The sequence below is a fragment of the Plecotus auritus genome, assembly GCF_963455305.1.
Source record: "Plecotus auritus genome assembly, chromosome: 8".
In the NCBI taxonomy this organism is placed as follows: domain Eukaryota; kingdom Metazoa; phylum Chordata; class Mammalia; order Chiroptera; family Vespertilionidae; genus Plecotus; species Plecotus auritus.
The window spans coordinates 21,501,164-21,518,115 of NC_137782.1; the positions used below are offsets into that span (position 1 = coordinate 21,501,164).

Consider the following 16,952-nt stretch of genomic DNA (forward strand, 5'->3'; position numbering starts at 1 on the left):
AGGACATTCCCAGCAAAGGACTCCCAAGTCCTGCACTGAATGAACTCTGTCCACGGCCATTGCCCCAGTCTCTACCAGCAGGAAATGATGCCCAGACCCCAGCCAGCCTGGTCACCCCACACAGCCTGCTTGTTCAGTCGTTTGGTCGTCCCTCACTAACCCCCCTGCCAACCTGGTTGCAGGCAGCCATCTTATGAGGGCGTGAGGGTCAATTTGCATATTACCTCCTTATTATATAGGCTGTTGCTACCTCTGGTTATTTGTGTGTGTGTGTGTGTGTGTGTGTGTGTGTTTGCATTTGCTGTTTTCCATTTGAGCATTCCTGTATTTTTATTTTATTTATTTATTGTTGACAGTATTACAGATGTCCCCCAACTCCCCCCTCTCCCTTGGCCCCCATCCACCCACCACCCACACCAATCCAGGCCTTCCCCACACTATTGTCTGTGTCCATGGGTTATGCATACATGCATATATATACTTTGGTTAATCTCTTTCCGTCCCCTCCACTCCACATACCTCTGAGATCTGTCATCTGTCCCAAGCATCTATGCCTCTGGATTTTGTTCATCAGTTTATTTTGTTCATTAGATTCCGCATACAAGTGAGATCACGTGATATTTATCTTTCTCTAACTGGCTTATTTTGATTACCATAACAGTCTCCAGGTCCCTCTATGCTGTCTCAAAGGGTACAGCTGCATAGTATTTCATTGTATAAATGTATTGCAGCTCTTTATCCACTCATCTACTGATGGGCTGTTTCCAGATCTTATCTATCTATAATAATAAAAGCATAATATGCTAATTAGACCAGACAGCTGAATGACCTTCTGGACATCCTTCCGGACGACCTGCCGGATGAAGCCAGGGCTGCAAGGGCTGAGGCAAGCCACCGCGGCTGTGAGGGCTGAACCCCTTGCATGAATTTTGTGCATCAGGCCTCTAATCCTATATAATAAAAGTGTAATATGCAAATTGACTGAACAGTGGAATGACCAGTCAGTGGGGGTTGGGACCAGAGAGCAGGTGGTGCCAGGCCAGCCAAGGCATGTACCAGTGGGCAGAGGGAGGGAACGGCGATGGGGGGGGGGGATGACCAGCAGTGGTGGAGGGGCTATGGGGGGGAGGAGCACCATCCCCTCTTCCCCTGTCCTCGCCTCCCACAGAGGAAGGCCAGGCAGCAATGGCAGGGTGATTGGGGCAGTGCCGTCCCCTGATCGGCTGGCCTGGTCACCTCCCGTAGAAGGAGACTAGACTGTGGCTTAGGACATTCTGTGAGGACTCCCAGACTGTGAGAGGATGCAGGCCTGGCTGAGGGACCCCTGCCCAGTGCACGAATTTTTGTGCACTGGGCCACTAGTTGTAAATAATGCTGCTATGAACATAGGGATGCATATATTCTTTCTGATTGATACTTCTGGATTCTTAGGATATATTCCCAGAAGTGGGATCACTGGGTCAAATGGCAGTTCCATGTTTAATTTTTTGAGGAAACTCCATAATTTTTAATCTCTCTTGTTATTTTGTTGGGATATATCTCTTAAAAGCAGCACACAATTGAATTTTTTGTCCTCTTGGTAACCAAATTTGTACTGCTTTATAGGGGAGGATAAATAATTTTATGTTATTATAGTCGAGGTTTGGTTTTTGGTCATTTTATTTCATGCTTTGCAACTTTGATGTTTCTATGTGGTTTTTTTTTTCATTTTGTGACTTTGAATTCTATGTTTATTTATATTAGTAATGAAGCCTATGTTTATTTGCCTTTATTTTTTCATCGATAGGGAAGATGTAAATCCTGATTTAATTTTCTCAGGTGATTACCTTTAAAATGTTCAAATCTTGCCCTGGCTGGTGTTTCTCAGTGGTTAGTGTTGGCCCAGGCATCAGTGTCTCAGGTTTGATTATGGTCAAGGGCGTGTACCTGGGGTATGGGTTCCCTCAATCAGGGAGCATGTGGGAGGCAACCAATCAATGTGTCTCTCTCATATCGATGTTTCTCTCCCTCCCTCCCTTTCACTCTCCTCTGAAAAGCAATGAAAGAATAACCTCCAGTGAGGACTAACAAAAAATAAAAAATAATAATAAATTTTTCAAATCTTGTTTGACTTGATTAGACAAGCAGAGCCCAGAGTGGGATTTGTCCTGTCCCAGGTAGCACAGTGCTGAGGGACAGGAGCAGGACACAGCATCTGTGGGCGGAAACTGAGAACTAGGCCAACAGGCAAGGGAGTGGAGGAAGTGGTTATGAAACAGCAGAACAGGACCGGGGAAACCAGACGGAAGGTTCAAAGTGGGCAGGTGAGAGCAGGAGGAATCCCCGCCGCCCCCCCTCCCCCCTTATAGGCAACTTGTTTTCTCTGCCTAAATATCGATAGGAATGGGTTTTATTCTTGGTTATATTGGAGTGAGAATCTCTTGTCACTATTTGTGTCTAAAACACTGGTTGTGCCTGGAATCAACCAGACTACAACTGAGTCTCAACACTTGTTAGCTAAGTGAACTTGAGTAAATTATAGAAGTTTTCTGTGGAATGAGTTCATAATAGCGGCTAAGTCATAGGGTTATTGTGGGCATTACCTGGGATGAAACATACAACGTGTTAGCAGCGTGCCTCACACTTGGAAAATACTCAGTAAATGTTAGATATTATGATGAAGGCTGTGAAGCCGTTTTAGTGTTTATGTGTATGCAACTCCTACCTGGAGGGCTGGGAATATTTTTATCTATGACTTGCCTGAAGACATGAAATAATTGGGCTATTTTTAAAAATGGAGGCGAGAAATAAGGTGAGAGATGAGGTTAGGGGAGCAACAGAAATTAAAGAGGAGTGCAGGGCATTTGGAGGGAGAGAGAGAGGAATTGGGATAAGTGCAGATACCTTGGAGAGTTCCCGGGCGCTCAGGCTCTGTGGGCAGAAGGGAGATCAGGTTCCTGGGTCTGTGCAGAAGCTGCAGGGGAGGCTCTGGGAGAATTCTGGAAGCAGAATTCCTGAAGAACAGGGAACTGGCACAGTTGAAGTCCGATGTGTTCATGAACGGAATGGGGAAGTCCCAGGTCATATTTCTGGACCAGCAGCACCATTGCTTTGAGACCCCTAGATAAAGTACTGCAGGACAAAGGTGGGTTAGGGGGAGGCAAGATACCTATGGGGGGCAGCAGCCTTACAAAGGGGAAGGGGAGAGAGGGAGGGGGAAGTGCACACAGACATAGTCTTTGCAGCTTTGGTGGAGAAACCTTACAGACTCACCTGTTCTCCACATTCCATGAGTTAAATGCAGTTCCCTCCCTTTGAGAAAATCTAGTACCTGAATGTTTGCTCCCCGTTAGGAAGCGATTCCTCCCTCACCCCACGTTTCAGAAAGGCTACACATTTCTCGAGAAGATTCACTGAAGCTTGCTTTGTACATAGGCTTCCCTGGTTTCTTTCTGTTCGTTTGGCCTTTATTTTTCAGAACCGCTATAGGTTCACAGCAAAACTGAAGGCAGGTACAGAGTTTTTCTATACACCCCCTGGCCTCACATATGCACAGCCACCCCCATTATCAACAAACCCCATTAGACTGGGGCATTTGTTACCATTTAGGAACCTACATTGACACATCATGATCCCCCAAAGTCCGCAGTGTGCATTAGGGTTCATTCTTGCGAACCTATGAACATCCTATGAGTTTGGGCAAATGTATAATGACATGTGTCCATCATTAGGGTATCATACAGTGTTTCCAGTGCTCTAAAAGTCCTCTGCACTCCACCTATTCATTGTTTCCCCCTCCCCAACTCCTGGCAACCACTGATTCTTTCACTGTCTCCATCGTTTTGTCTTTTCTAGAATGTGATATAGTTGGAATCACATATTATGTAGTCTTTTCACATTGGCTTCTTTCACTTAATAATATGCATTTAAGTTTCTTCCATGTCTTTTCATGGCTTGATAGCTCTTTTCTTTTTAGCACTAATATTTCATTGTCTGGATGTGCCGTGGTTTATCTATTCACCTACTGAAAGACTTCTTGGTTACTTCTAAGTTCTGGTGATTATGAATAAAGCTGTTATGAACATCCACGTGCAGGTGTTTGTGTGGACACAGTTTTCAACTCCTTTGAGTAAATACCAAGGCGTGCAGCTGCTGGATAATATGGTAAAAGTATGTTCACTTTTGCAAGAAACCACCAAAAGTGTCTGTACCATTTTTCATTCCCACCAGCAATGAATGAAAGTTGACTGTATTTATGCGGATCTATTTCTGGGTTCTCTATTCTGTTCCATTGATTTATTTGTCTATTCTTTCACCAATATCACACTGGTTTGATTACTGTGGCCTGACAGTAAGTCTTGAAGTCAGTTAGCATCAGTCCTCTGATTTTGTTCTTCTCCTTCAATATTGTGTTGGCTATTCTGGATCTCTCCCCTCTCCATATAAATCTTAGAATCAGACCTAGCCGGTTAAGCCTAGTGGGTAGAGCATCGGCCTGTGGACTGAAGAGTCCCAGGTGAGATTTTGGTCAAGGGCATGTACCTCGGTTGCAGGCTTGATCCTTGGCTTGGTCAGGGCGTGTACAGAAGCAACCAATTGATGTGTCTCTCTTGCATTGATATTTCTCTCTCTATCTCTCCCCCGCCCTTCCACTCTCTCTAGAAATTAATGGGAAAATATCCTCAGGTGAAGTTTAACAAAATAAAAAATTTTAAAAGACATTTAAGTCTTAGAATCAGTTTGTCAATATTCATTAAATAACTTGCTGAGATTTTGATTGGAGATTGCATTGAATCTATAGCTCAAGTGGGAAGAACTGACATCTTGAATCTTCCTATCCCTGAACATGGAATATCTCTCCATTTTTACATTTTTCTTTGATGTCATCCATCAGAGTTTTGTTGTTTTCTCATGTAGACCTTGTACATATTTTCTTATGTTACTCTATTTTAGTTTTACTTTTTTTAGAAGAAAAACAAAAATTAAAAAAAATTTTAAAATATATTTTATTGATTTTTTACAGAGAGGAAGGGAGAGGGATAGAAAGTTAGAAACATCGGTGAGAGAGAAACATCGATCAGCTGCCTTCTGCACACCCCCTACTGGGGATGTGCCCGCAACTAAGGTACATGCCCTTGACTGGAATCAAACCTGGGACCCTTCAGTCTACAGATGCTCTATCCACCGAGCCAAACAGATTAGGGCAGAAAAACAAAATTTTATTTGTTTTTTCCTTCAACAAATATTGTTGAGCTCTAACTAGGTACTGAATACCCCAAATAAGAAGATGGACAAGATTGTTCCACAGAGAGCTTGCATTCTAAAGGGTATGCCATCACTTTTCCTGCACATACCTAGCACTAGATATTAGTTACACATGTGCAGAGGCATCTGGGTAGCTGATGTGAGTCTATGTCAACAACTCCTCTTCAGCACAGCCCCGTGTCATGGGCATGGAAGTTCTGGAAGGGAGAAGATTATAGCACATGCCTGTGTGCCCTTGGCTGTCTTGTCCTCATGGTCCTGAGAATATCAGATGTGCTAAGAGAGGAACTGGTCTCTTTGTATAAGTCAAGGGATGAAGATGCTCTCTGAGATGGAGAAGTCTTTGGCCAGCCTGGGACCATTGTTGTCCATAGGACAAAGTATAGACCAGACCAAGAAAACTTGCTCTGGCCACTTCTGAGTCTTGAGTGGAGGTCAGGCAGGCTCTATTTGCTCCTGTAGTCATCAAACATTGACCAGGAGCCTGAACTATGTCACAGTAGCTAAAAAGTTTATGGTTCCTACTCCCCCACCCCTCCAGAGCCTACAGTCCAGTACAGACAAAAACAAATCCATACAATACTACAATATAGTATTGAATGTTCTTGGGGAGGGAACAGAAAGTGCATAAGGATGCCTCGCCCAGCCTGGGCATGGTGGGGGAGGCTTCACTGAGGAAGTAAAATTTAAGCTAAGACCTGGAGACTAAGTAAGAATTAACCAGGTCAAGTGAAGGCAGAGAAGAACAAGAAAAGAGAATAGCACCCAAGGAGACTCAGAGATACAAGAGAGAAGGTGACACATGGGTGGTCCTGAAAGGGTCCATAGTGATTAAGAGGGATAATGCCAGGAGAGTGGACAGAGGTCAGATCATGTAGGGTCCAGAAGAGGCCAGTGGCCTTCCTTCTCCCCCACTTCCATTAAGTAATGATTGAGCACCTACTGTGTACCACGTACTGTCCTAGGCACTGTGGGTACAGTGATGAACGGGTCAGATTCTGTACTGATGTCACAGAACTCCTGGCTGCCAGAGTAAAGAGATCCCAGCAAGATGCTCAAGGCTCAGCATGGAGCTCCTGCCTCTTCTTTCAAAGTCGAGATATAATTCACACACCACAAAATTCACCTTTTAAAGTGTACAATTTGTGGTCTTCAGTGTATTCACAAGGTTGTATAACGATTACTACTAAATCCAGAAAATTGTTATCACCCCCAAAGGAAACCTGTACCCAATAATAGTCTCTCCCATTCCCCTCCCCTTTGCTCCTAGCAACCACTAATCTACTTTCTATCTTTATGGATTTGTCTATTCTGGACATTTCATATCAATGAAATCATACAATCTGTGACCTTTTGTGTGTGGCTTCTTTCACTTAGCATGTTTTCAAGGTTCATTTATGTTGTAGCATGTATTTCATTCCTTTTTATGGCCGAATAATATTCCACTGTATGAAAAGAACACATTCTATATATTCATTATTAATTGATGGGTATTTGGATTGTTTCTACTTTGGAGCTATTATAAATAATGCTGCTATTAACATTTGTGGACAAGTTTTTGTGTGGACGTACGTCTTCATTCTTCTTGCAAAAGAATGGAATTGCTGGGTCATATGGTCACTCTGTATTTACTTTTTTGAGGAACCACCAGACTGTTTTCCAAAGCAGCTGCACCATTTTACATTCCCACCAGCAGTGCATGATGGTTCCAATGTCCCCACATCTTCGCCAGCACTTGTTAGTGTCTGACCCCTCTTCTTCTCGAATGGGCCCTGGAGAGAGGCACCCTGGGAAGAGCAAGGCCTGGCTCCCTGGCCTGGCCATGTGACTTAGAGGGAAAATGAGGTCTTCCTTGCCCACCCTCCACCATGGGTGAGTCATCACCCGGGACCCTGGGGTGAACTGCTGGGGCTGTACCAGCCACTGCAGAAGCCATCATTAGACTTGATGTCCCCACCCCCAGCCCCAGGCAGCGAGGCTTCCCTGGAAGCAGCTATTTCTGGCTATTTCTGCTCCAGGGAGGAGCAGTGGTGGGTGGAAAATTTGAAATTGCTCAGTGAGGTGATTTTGAAGTGCAGTGCATTAAGGACTCAGGACAACCTTGACTTGAGAGGAGAATAAAGGGGCTGCTTTTTGGGTGTGCTGGGGACGGGGAGAGGGGAAGGGTGGGCCTGAGAGCTGGTTTGACCAGGCTGCAGGTGCTAGACCCCACAAAACGCTGGGCAAAGCAGTCATGGTACCTGAGGAAGGGGAAGAAATGGGGTCAGTGTGGTCAGATTTTGCATGGAGGGGGTGCTGCCCAGTGGATGGATGTGGCAGCTGGAAGCAGGTCACCAGAGTCCTTGGAATCAGGGGTAGGACGGACGCAGTCTGCCTGGAATGGAGAAGCAGCAGAAAGACAAACAGAGACGTGTCGGAGCTCGGGCTCCACAGGCAGCCCCAGAGCTGCCACTCCTTTGCCGCAGGACCTCAGACTGAGTGTTGACCTCAGCATCCCCATCTGCAAAGACTGACAAGGTGGTTGCAATGACCGTTAGTGATTATTATCTTTATTATCATGTAATGGTCTAGAGACCCGTCGCCAACCGGTGGTCCGTGAGGTCCGAAAGGTTGGCGACCGCTGGTCTAGAGCACTGAACTACAGGCAGTACTCTTGACCTTTCTTTTAGCTTTTTGCCACTTCTGTGTCTCTCTTCACACTGACATCTGCATCTCATTCTGCACTTCCCATTGCTGCCCGTCCTTTGCTAAGATTCAGCCTTTGCAGGCAGCCAGGTCTGGGTTCAAATCCCAGCATTGCCATTCTCAGCCGCTTGCCCTTGGGCAAGTCATTCACATGGGCAAACCTGAGCCTCAGTTTTCCCTAAATTGGAGCAATAATAGCAGGCAGTTAATTAATAATAGCAGGTGACTGACCCTCATAACTGGATTAGGAGGACTCATGGATTTGATGGCTGTAAAGCACTGAGCACCATGCCTGGCACACAGTTAGTGGTGGGTGGTAGAAAGAACAACCGAGGGCGCAGGGCAGGGGAAGTGAGGACTGGGACCTGGGCAAGAAGAAATGACAGGTGCCTGGGCCTGGGAGTGGGACGGAAGGACTCCTCCGATCAGCTGCCGGGTCTGGCTGCATCGACAATGCAGGTGCAGGGAGGGGTATTTGCTGCTCATTTATGTACGAAATCCATTCTAGTTCCTTTTCCATCTTTGAGGCTTCATGGTGGGCACTGGTCACACCAGTCAATGAGATGGACATGTCTCTGCCCTCATGGAGCTCCCAAAACTAAACAAATAATTATGTAATTCTTATATACTAATAATCACCCTGTTATTACAAACTGTGAGAGGCACTGCTATGAAGCAGAAATGCAGGGTACTGTGGGAGAGAATAACTCGGGCAACTCAATTGAGATTGGGGTGATCAGCGAAGGCCTCTCAGAGGAGGTGCCATTTTGGCTGGAATCTGAAGGGTGAAAAGGAGATTGCTGGCTTAAGGATGGGAAGAGAGTGTGTGTAAAGGCCTTGAGGAGCTCAGTTTTTGTTTTGTTTTCAGAATTAAATTGCAACTGAATCAGTGAGTGACTGGGGAGAGAAGTGGGAGGATAGGACGAGGTGGGAGCTGAGGAGAGACAGGGACCTGCAGCGTCTTGGAGGCCACATTGCTGGGAGCCAGGAGCCAGGTGGAAAGGGAAGGAAGATGGGAAGGGAGGAGGGCTTGGTGAGTGGGTACCCCATGAACATGACTGTGCAAGTCACATGGCCTGGAGGCAGCAGCTCAACCCCAGGGCGCCCCCGGCAGGTGTAGATTGCCCAAGGTCCACCTCCAGGGGCAGACATCTCCGTCTTGCTGTCCCCATTCCCCCAAGGCAGGAGCGGGAACCACACTTGTGGCTGCACTGACCAGCTGGAGGTCAGGCAGTCTGCTCTGTGGGGCAGAGGGGGTCAGGTTGCAAAGAAAACACAAGCTTGTCAGCGGTGATGTCTCCCAGCCAAGGCAGCCACCATCAGCTTCCTGCAGAGCTGGGCCTGCTCAGCCTCACTCTCTACAGCTGGAGATGGAGGGAGCAGATGGCCCTGCTTGGCCCAGATTCCAGCCAGATTGCCAGGGAGGTGTGGGCAGAGCGATGGGTTGGCGCCAGGAGCTGGAATACACAGGAGGAGAGCGGGAGCCACCTCTTTGCCATTGCCATGGGGTCTTGCCTGTATGGGGGAGAGTGGAAACATTGACTGTGGCTTCACTGTGGTCCTTGAATCAGCAGCTGCTCAGAGTCCCCTGGAGAGAGTCCCCTGGCCCCACCCTGTGCTGAGAGCTCTTGGGAAATGCAAGATGTCAGTGGTAATATTCCCAGCTCCCAGCACAGGGTGGGGTCAGGCAGGAGCTCAGTGGATGTGTTTTGTGTTTATTTATAAAAGAAATGATAGTAATAGCTCTCAGGTGTTGTATTACTTAATCCTCATAGCAACCCCACAAAGGAGGTGCTGTGTGACCCCACTTTACAGATGAGGACACGGAGGCACAGAGAGGAGGAATAACTTGCCTGAAGCCAAAACTAAGCAAATGCATGAGAACGGATGGGTCACTCTGCCAAACTGATGGCCAAGCCTGAGAGCTGGGGCTTTGGGGGCAGGGAGCAGACCTGAGGAAGGACAACGAGAAGAAGTGGTAGATAATCCTGTCTGAGGGGCAGAGCATGCCCCCTCTTTGTGGTCCCTGAGCCTCAGTTGTCCCCTTAGACCTTGCCAAGCCAGCTTCCTCCACTGTGTAAGGTGCTCAGCGAGCAAGCGGTGAGTCTGGAAAGGTAGGGAGACAGGCTGGCTGGGTCGGGCTGAGCAGGCTGCACACTGCACAGTTCCAGAGCAAGCGGTCCACATGCCGATTGCATAATTCCCCTGGAGTTATGCAAGGTGGTAGCCCTGTGGGCAGGACCATACCATGCTGGACCCAGAAGACCAGGGTCTGCAAGCCTTGATCAGGGTCTGTAAGGGCCAGAGAGTAAGTATTTTAGGCTGTGTGGGCCCTAGGTCTCTGTGGCCACTCAGCTCTGCTGTTGTGGGAAGAAAGCAGTCATAGGCAATACATAAATGAATGCGTGCAGATGTGTTCCAATAAAACTTAACTTACAGAACCAGGTTGCTTGCCAGATTTGGTGCATGGGCCATAATTTGATGACCCCAGTGAAGGCCACAGAAGGATTCTGAACTTCATTCTAAGAACCACGTGAAGCCACAAGAGGGTTTTGAGCAGAGAGTGAGAGGAAGCAAATTTACAATTAATATGGCCCTGAAAGACCAGGGCAATGTTTCTTTTATCCTGTTTCTGGATTCCTAAGCCCTTCGATCTACAAGAAGAGGGACCCAAGGAGAGGTCATTGCTGTCCATTCTCCAGCCACCCTCCTCCCCACGCCAGCTCTCAGCACAGGTCTGGCCACTCAGCAGGGCTCCAGCAATGCTGCTTCCCATTCCTGGCCTCAGGGGCAGAGCGGAGCAGCCCTGTGCTCCTCAGCCTGGGCTTTGAAATCAGAAGGTTTGATTTCCTCCGCTTGGCTGCGTTTGGCTGTGAGCTGCACTTTCCTGACTCTCTGTCTCCTTCTCTTCTCCGTAAGGGGAACAGTAAGATGTGAATCCATGAAAGAGAGAGGTTCTGCAGTGGCCTGGTGCATAGGAAGGGCTCAGGAAGAAGACACTGTTGATAGAATAACCATGTTTCTTGGTAAACCCCAGAGGCAGCAGAGCCTGATCATGCCTGGGTGGTGGGGTCTTTGCTCCAGGAGCGGTGTCCAGAGCCAGGCTCTGAGCCAGAGCAGAAGTGGAACCACTGAGGGGACCTTAGCTCACGAGTAGTAAGGGCTCCTTAGAGATGGAGTGAGTAGTCTACCTCTTGGGCTGAAAATAACTGCCTGACGTTGGAGTAATTACATGTCTTGGGCCCCCACACAGCACGGAGAACACCCCAATAATTACCGCGTGCACAGGCTACTTTTGGCAGCTGAACCTTAATTTCTTCCCTGAAGAGCATCTCCTGGACAGGAAGCCTGGTCCACCCCCCCAACTCCATGGGGTGTGAACCCTTGCTTTGTGTGAATAGGACCTTCTTGGACAGGGACATAACAGCCACCTCTACTCTCCAAAGGGCATCTCCAGGCCCGGGGCACCCTCACTGGCCCATGGACAGGCTGGGCCTTAGTGATCAGTGGCTTTGCCATAATCTCCTCTCACGACCCTTAGGCTGGGACCAGCTACCAGGTCATCCACGACTGCAGGAGGGCTTCACGGGCCGCTTATTGCAGACACAGGCCATGTGGGGTCAGCACCAGAGGGTGGCCTGCTTGGCTCAGAGAGGGAGAGTCTGTGTTCTTGGACTGAGCTAGGGGGCTGCTGATTAGGTCAGGGTCCTGGGAGGGTTGTTGAGGATTTACTGTGTCAGGCCTTAGGGAAAGAGCAGTCAGTGCTGTCGCTGCCCTGCCCTCATGGGGCTTAGTGTCCTAGGGCAGACAGAACCAAAGCCCATAATTAGTTATGTGATTGTAATTGTGATAAGGTTATAAATGAGATGCATAGGAGTGGTGGGTGTATATAATGGGGGAGTGCCCCATCTGGGGAATTTGAGCTGAGACTTAAAGGATGAGGAGTGTGTGCAGGTATGTGTGTGTGTGCATGTGTGTGTGTGTGTGTGTGTGCGCACACATACTAAAAATGGATACATGGATGATGGTGGATGGATGGATGCTTGAGTCCTCCAGGCAGTGGGAACAGGCTATGCAAAAGCTCAGAGGCCAGAGGAAGTATGGTGACTCTGTAGCTGACAAAAGACCATTGTGAAAGGTGTTTGGAGCCTGGAAAGGTGAGGAGGCAGGAGCACTGTGTACAGCTGAGTGTGCTGAGCACTGCACTGCTCCAGGGTGCCAGTCTTGTAGACCAGGGTGTGAGAGGTGCCCGCTGGAACTGTGCAAGATGGAGGCTGCAGGCAGGGAAAAACCAATGTGAGGGTTTTCGACTTTGTTCCTAGAGCAATGGGGAGCTGTGGAAGGGCTTTAGCAGTTGGTGATGGGACTAAGGTCCACTTATAATGCCCCAAAGCAGTGTAAACAAACAAGGCCCTTTGTGTCAGGACCTGGGAGAGTGGGTCTTACCTGGGCCCCCCTGCATACTCCACACACAGTGTGCGGCGGGATGCTCACTCCTGTCCTCTCTGTTGCAGTGCGCTACTTCCTGAAGAATAAAGTCAGCCCTGATCTGTGCAACGAGGATGGACTCACAGCCCTGCACCAGGTAAGGCCGGGCTGGCAGGGGTCCCCAGCTCCCTGCTTCCCAACTGGACAGGTACCCTATCTCCCTGCTTTTTCCTGCCCAGAACCCGCAGGGAGAAGGAAGGGAGGGGGAGCCACAGCTGCCCCATTTGAAAGGCTTTTGTCTGCTTCAGAGATGTGTGTGTCTGTTACAGACATGCCCACAGAGCCCCTGTGCATGCTCACGCAGCGTACGCACAGCCTCTGAGGATAGGGAGCCTTTGTCCACTGCATCCTCACTTCCCAGCAAAGGGGTTGGCAAACAAAGCAAATTTGTTTGAAGTGTGACAGTTTACGAAGCATGTTTGTGCACACCCACCATGGCATGCACCCATCCTGCTGACAAAGGTGATTGGCAGATGGCTTGTGTGATCTGCTTAAGAGTGATAGCCATGAAACATCTTTTCTAGGGAGGTGTGATGGGTTCAGTCCCTCTGGCTGGGGAAGGGCTGCCAGAGGTCATCTCTTGCCTGGATGCTGCATCAGCCTCCTAACTGATCCCCAGCCTTTAGCTGGCCCTTCCATGATTCATTTTCATAGTGGCCACGGGGATGCTGAAGCCAAAAATCTACTGGTGTTACTCAAAGCGCTCAGGTGTCTTCCTGCAAGGCCCTGGGAGGCCTGGCCACTGATGAGCCCTCCAGCCAAATGGCTTTTTGGTTCTTTTGCACACACAGTGCTGATCCGTCCACACTTTCCCACGTGTGCTGGTTATCCCCAGTTGACACAGGAGCCTGAGAGCTGTGTTGTTCTATACACATTCTTTTCTCCTGGGCACCCCTTTTATTTATCACTAGAGGCCCGGTGCATGAAATTTGTGCACAGGGGGTGTGTCCCTCAGCCCAGCCTGCACCCTCTCCAATCTGGTGGAGAGGGATGTCCAACTGCCCGTTTAGGCCCGATCCTACCAGGCAGTCAGACATCCCTCTCACAATCCAGGACTGCTGGCTCCCAACTGCTCACCTGCCTGCCTTCCTGATTGCCCCTAACCGCTTCTGCCTGCCAGCCTGATCACCCCCTAACCACTCCCCTGACAGCCTGATTGATGCCTAACTGCTCCCCTGCCAGTCTGATTGCCCCTAACTGCCCTCCCCTGCTGGCCTTATTGCTCACAACTGCCCTCCCCTCCTGACCTGATCCCTCCCAACTGCCCTCCCCTGCTGGCCATCTTGTGGCAGCCCATCTTGTGTCCACATAGGGGCAGCCATCTTTGACCACATGGGTACAGCCATCTGTGTGTTGGAGTGATGGTCAATTTGTGTATTACTCTTTTATTAGATAGGATAGAGGCCTGGTGCATGGGTGGGGGCCAGCTGGTTTGCCCTGAAGGGTGTCCTGGATCAGGGTGGGGGTTCTCTTGGGGCATGGGGTGGCCTGGGCGAGGGGCCTGTGGTGGTTTGCAGGTCGGCCACGCCCGCCGGCGACCCAAGCGGAGGCCCTGGTATCTGGGATTTATTTATCTTCTATAAATTGAAACTTTGTAGCCTTCAGCAGAGGCCAGGGCAGGCCAGGAACTTGGCTTCCTCCATCACCGGGGAAACCCAAGGCTCCTGCTCGCTCCGTGGCCGCAGCCATTTTTGTTGGGATTTATTTATCTTCTATAATTGAAACTTTGTAGCCTTGAGTGGAGTCCAGGGCCTGCCAGAGTGTGTGGGGAAGCTTGGCTTCCTCCATTGCCTCCTGCTTGCTCCGTGGCTGCAGCAATCTTGGTTGGGTTCATTTGCATACTTGCTCCTGATTGGCTGGTGGGCGTGGCTTGTAGGTGTAGTGGAGGTATGGTCGATTTGCATATTACTCTTTTATTAGATAGGATTTTAGCAATTAGTGTGATAATTTGATATTCGTTCCCCCATACAGGCTCTGAGCTGCACAATGGCAGAGCCCATGTCACTTGCTCATTGGTGTATCCCAGCATCTTTCCCCATGCTGGCATTCAGTAGGTGCTCAATATGTGCATGCCAACATAATGAATGAACTGATGCCTTCCTGTGCCCTGGCCCACGTTTCTGAGCAGGTGGGAGGCCAGGCTGCTAGAAGCCTGGGTTGGTGAGAGCCTTCCATCTCCCTATGGGGGTAGGAAAAAGTGGACAGACACTGACCACTGCCCTGCCCATCAGCCCCAGGGGCAAATCTCCACCTTCATCCTTCAGCCCAGTGGCCTCCTGTGTGTCCTCTAGGCTTCTCCTCTTGTCGCCTCACCTTCCTCATCTGTAAAAGAGGAATAACAAGTACCCATCTCATTGGGTTGTTATAAGGATTAAATAAAAACCCTGTGAACATCACTTGATACTGGATAAATATTAGATATTATTATTATTAGAATTTGCCACATGTTCATTTCTCATGTTCATTTCACTTATGTGACGTGTGGGCTAATTCTCACAATAAACTTCTGAAATATTATCCCATTTTACAGCTCAGGAAACTGAGGCTCAGGCACAGCACTGTGTCATAGAATTTCCCATGATGATGGAATGTCCTGCGTATCTGCAGTGTCCAGTGTGGTGGCCAGCAGCAGCAGCGGTTATCGAGTCCTCAAAATGTTGTTCTGAGAATGAAACTAGGCAAGGCATGGCCAGGGGTTAGCAAGGTGCATGGCCCTAGCACCTCCTCAAAAACATCAGCTCTTCTTATTGATGACGTGGCCTGTTGTTATTGCTGATATTTCCCAGGCTGTCATTATTGTTGTCATTGTTATTGTCACTGTTGCTCCAGTGCAACAAAGGAGCACATTAGGAAAGCTTCCTGTGCCTGCAGAGGAGTGCGCATTTGCTTCACTTGGCAACAGGGAGCCTTCACTTGGCAACTGAGAGCAACCTGCCTGGATTAATGAGGAAACTCTCTCCCGTGGAGGGTGTGTGGAAGGGGAGCGGCAGTTAGGCGGGGAGAGGTGATAAAGCCTTGGCCAGGGCAATGGGATGGGGCATCAATGAGGAGATGGGATCCACACTCGGTGGTAGATTGGACATGGGCAGTGAGGGGGCAGAGGGTCATCCAACTGCCAGGTGCCATTTCCCACCGTGGGGAATGCAGGAGGGGAGGCCTGCTGGCTCTGCCATACACCCCCCCCCCTCGTTGCATCCCTGTGCCCAGCCCCCAATCCCAATCCCAACCCCAACCCCAACCCCAACCCCAACCCAGCGCTAGCTCAGACTAGTCTCCCAGGTTCAGGCTGCTCTAGCTCCTGGACTGCAATTCTGGGTGTACAATCCTTTCCCCCTTCAACCTGATGCTCCCTTCCCCCATCCTTATGTTTTCTGCAGCCCCTAAGGGTGGGATCTCTGGCTCTCCTATCCCCTAACCCCAGGGACCGGGCTGCTGCTCCTCTTAGGGACCGGGATCCCCTGACACATCATCCCGTGATAGCCTAGGGCTCCTCGCCTTTCCCCGCCACCTCACTTGGGTGCCTCTGGCGCCCTCTGCCTGCCGCACCGCACCACTGCATGCTTCTCCTCACCACCTGAGGATCTCCCCGCCTCACTGGGTTACCTGTGCCCCACTGTTGGGACAGATGCCCCAGACCCAGCCAACCCCACACTGGCTGGCGCAAAAGGAGAACCTGGGTCTCTAGCACCATCTGTGCAAATGACTGTTCCTTTCCCACATGTTTTGGCGCTGAGCCTTGGCTCCGTGAGGTGTGGGTGGGGGCTGTGGAGGAAGCCAAGTTCCTGGCCTGCCCTGGAACATCTCCATCCCCTTTCCCACACCCACCTGGGGCCATGGCTCCCACAAGTGCCCCTCTCATTCTGCTGGCATCCAGTCACTTCGCCCCGTGCCTACCACCACTTCTGTGGGCCAGGCCACCATCATCTCTTAATTGGGAGATTTCAACATACCTCCTAACGTCCCTCCTCTTCCCAAAGAAGCTGCACTTGCAATCTGTGCTCCACATGCAACCAGAGGAGGGATTTAAAAAACAAGTCAGCTGTGCTTTACCTCCGAGTATACCCCTGCAACGCCTCCCATTGCACTGAAGGCCACGCCCTTACCTGGATGGGCAGTGCTGAGCACAGTCCCACACAGACTTCTCCTGCAGTCTGTCTTCCTCCTCTGTCCTCGCCTCTCCTGCCCATCCCCTGGCTTGAGGCCTCTCTGTCCCCTTGGACTCTTTCACTCTCTGCCTCTGGAGTTAGGGGCTCCAATGACTGCTGGACCCCTAAGTCTAGGTGAGGGGCTGCAGGCTCCTGACCTTCCCTCTCTCTGATGCTGACCCACGTGTGAACAGGCAGGAGCACAGACATGGCTGTCTCCTTGCAAGGACTATCTCAGGACCTCCCCCGCCCTCCAGCCTTTAAGCTGAGCTGGGTTCTTTAGGGAGAGGGTTGGTTATTTGGGGTTTCCCCACAAATTGAGCTCCTGAGTCAGAAATTCCTAAGTCAGAAGTTTCAAACTATGATGGATCTAGGGCCACCCCTTGGAGG

At 49.7% G+C, this 16,952-nt stretch overlaps 1 protein-coding gene across 3 annotated transcripts in view; it reads left to right on the top strand.

Moving 5' to 3' along the window:
* PPP1R16B (protein phosphatase 1 regulatory subunit 16B) overlaps positions 1-16,952 on the top strand; it is a 100,981-nt gene that overhangs the window by 69,144 nt on the left and 14,885 nt on the right. For all 3 annotated transcript variants that reach the window (XM_080684089.1, XM_080684090.1, XM_080684091.1), the window contains one exon: positions 12,444-12,514. In XM_080684089.1, the coding sequence (XP_080540215.1) occupies positions 12,444-12,514 (71 nt within the window). The remainder of the gene's footprint in view (positions 1-12,443; positions 12,515-16,952) is intronic.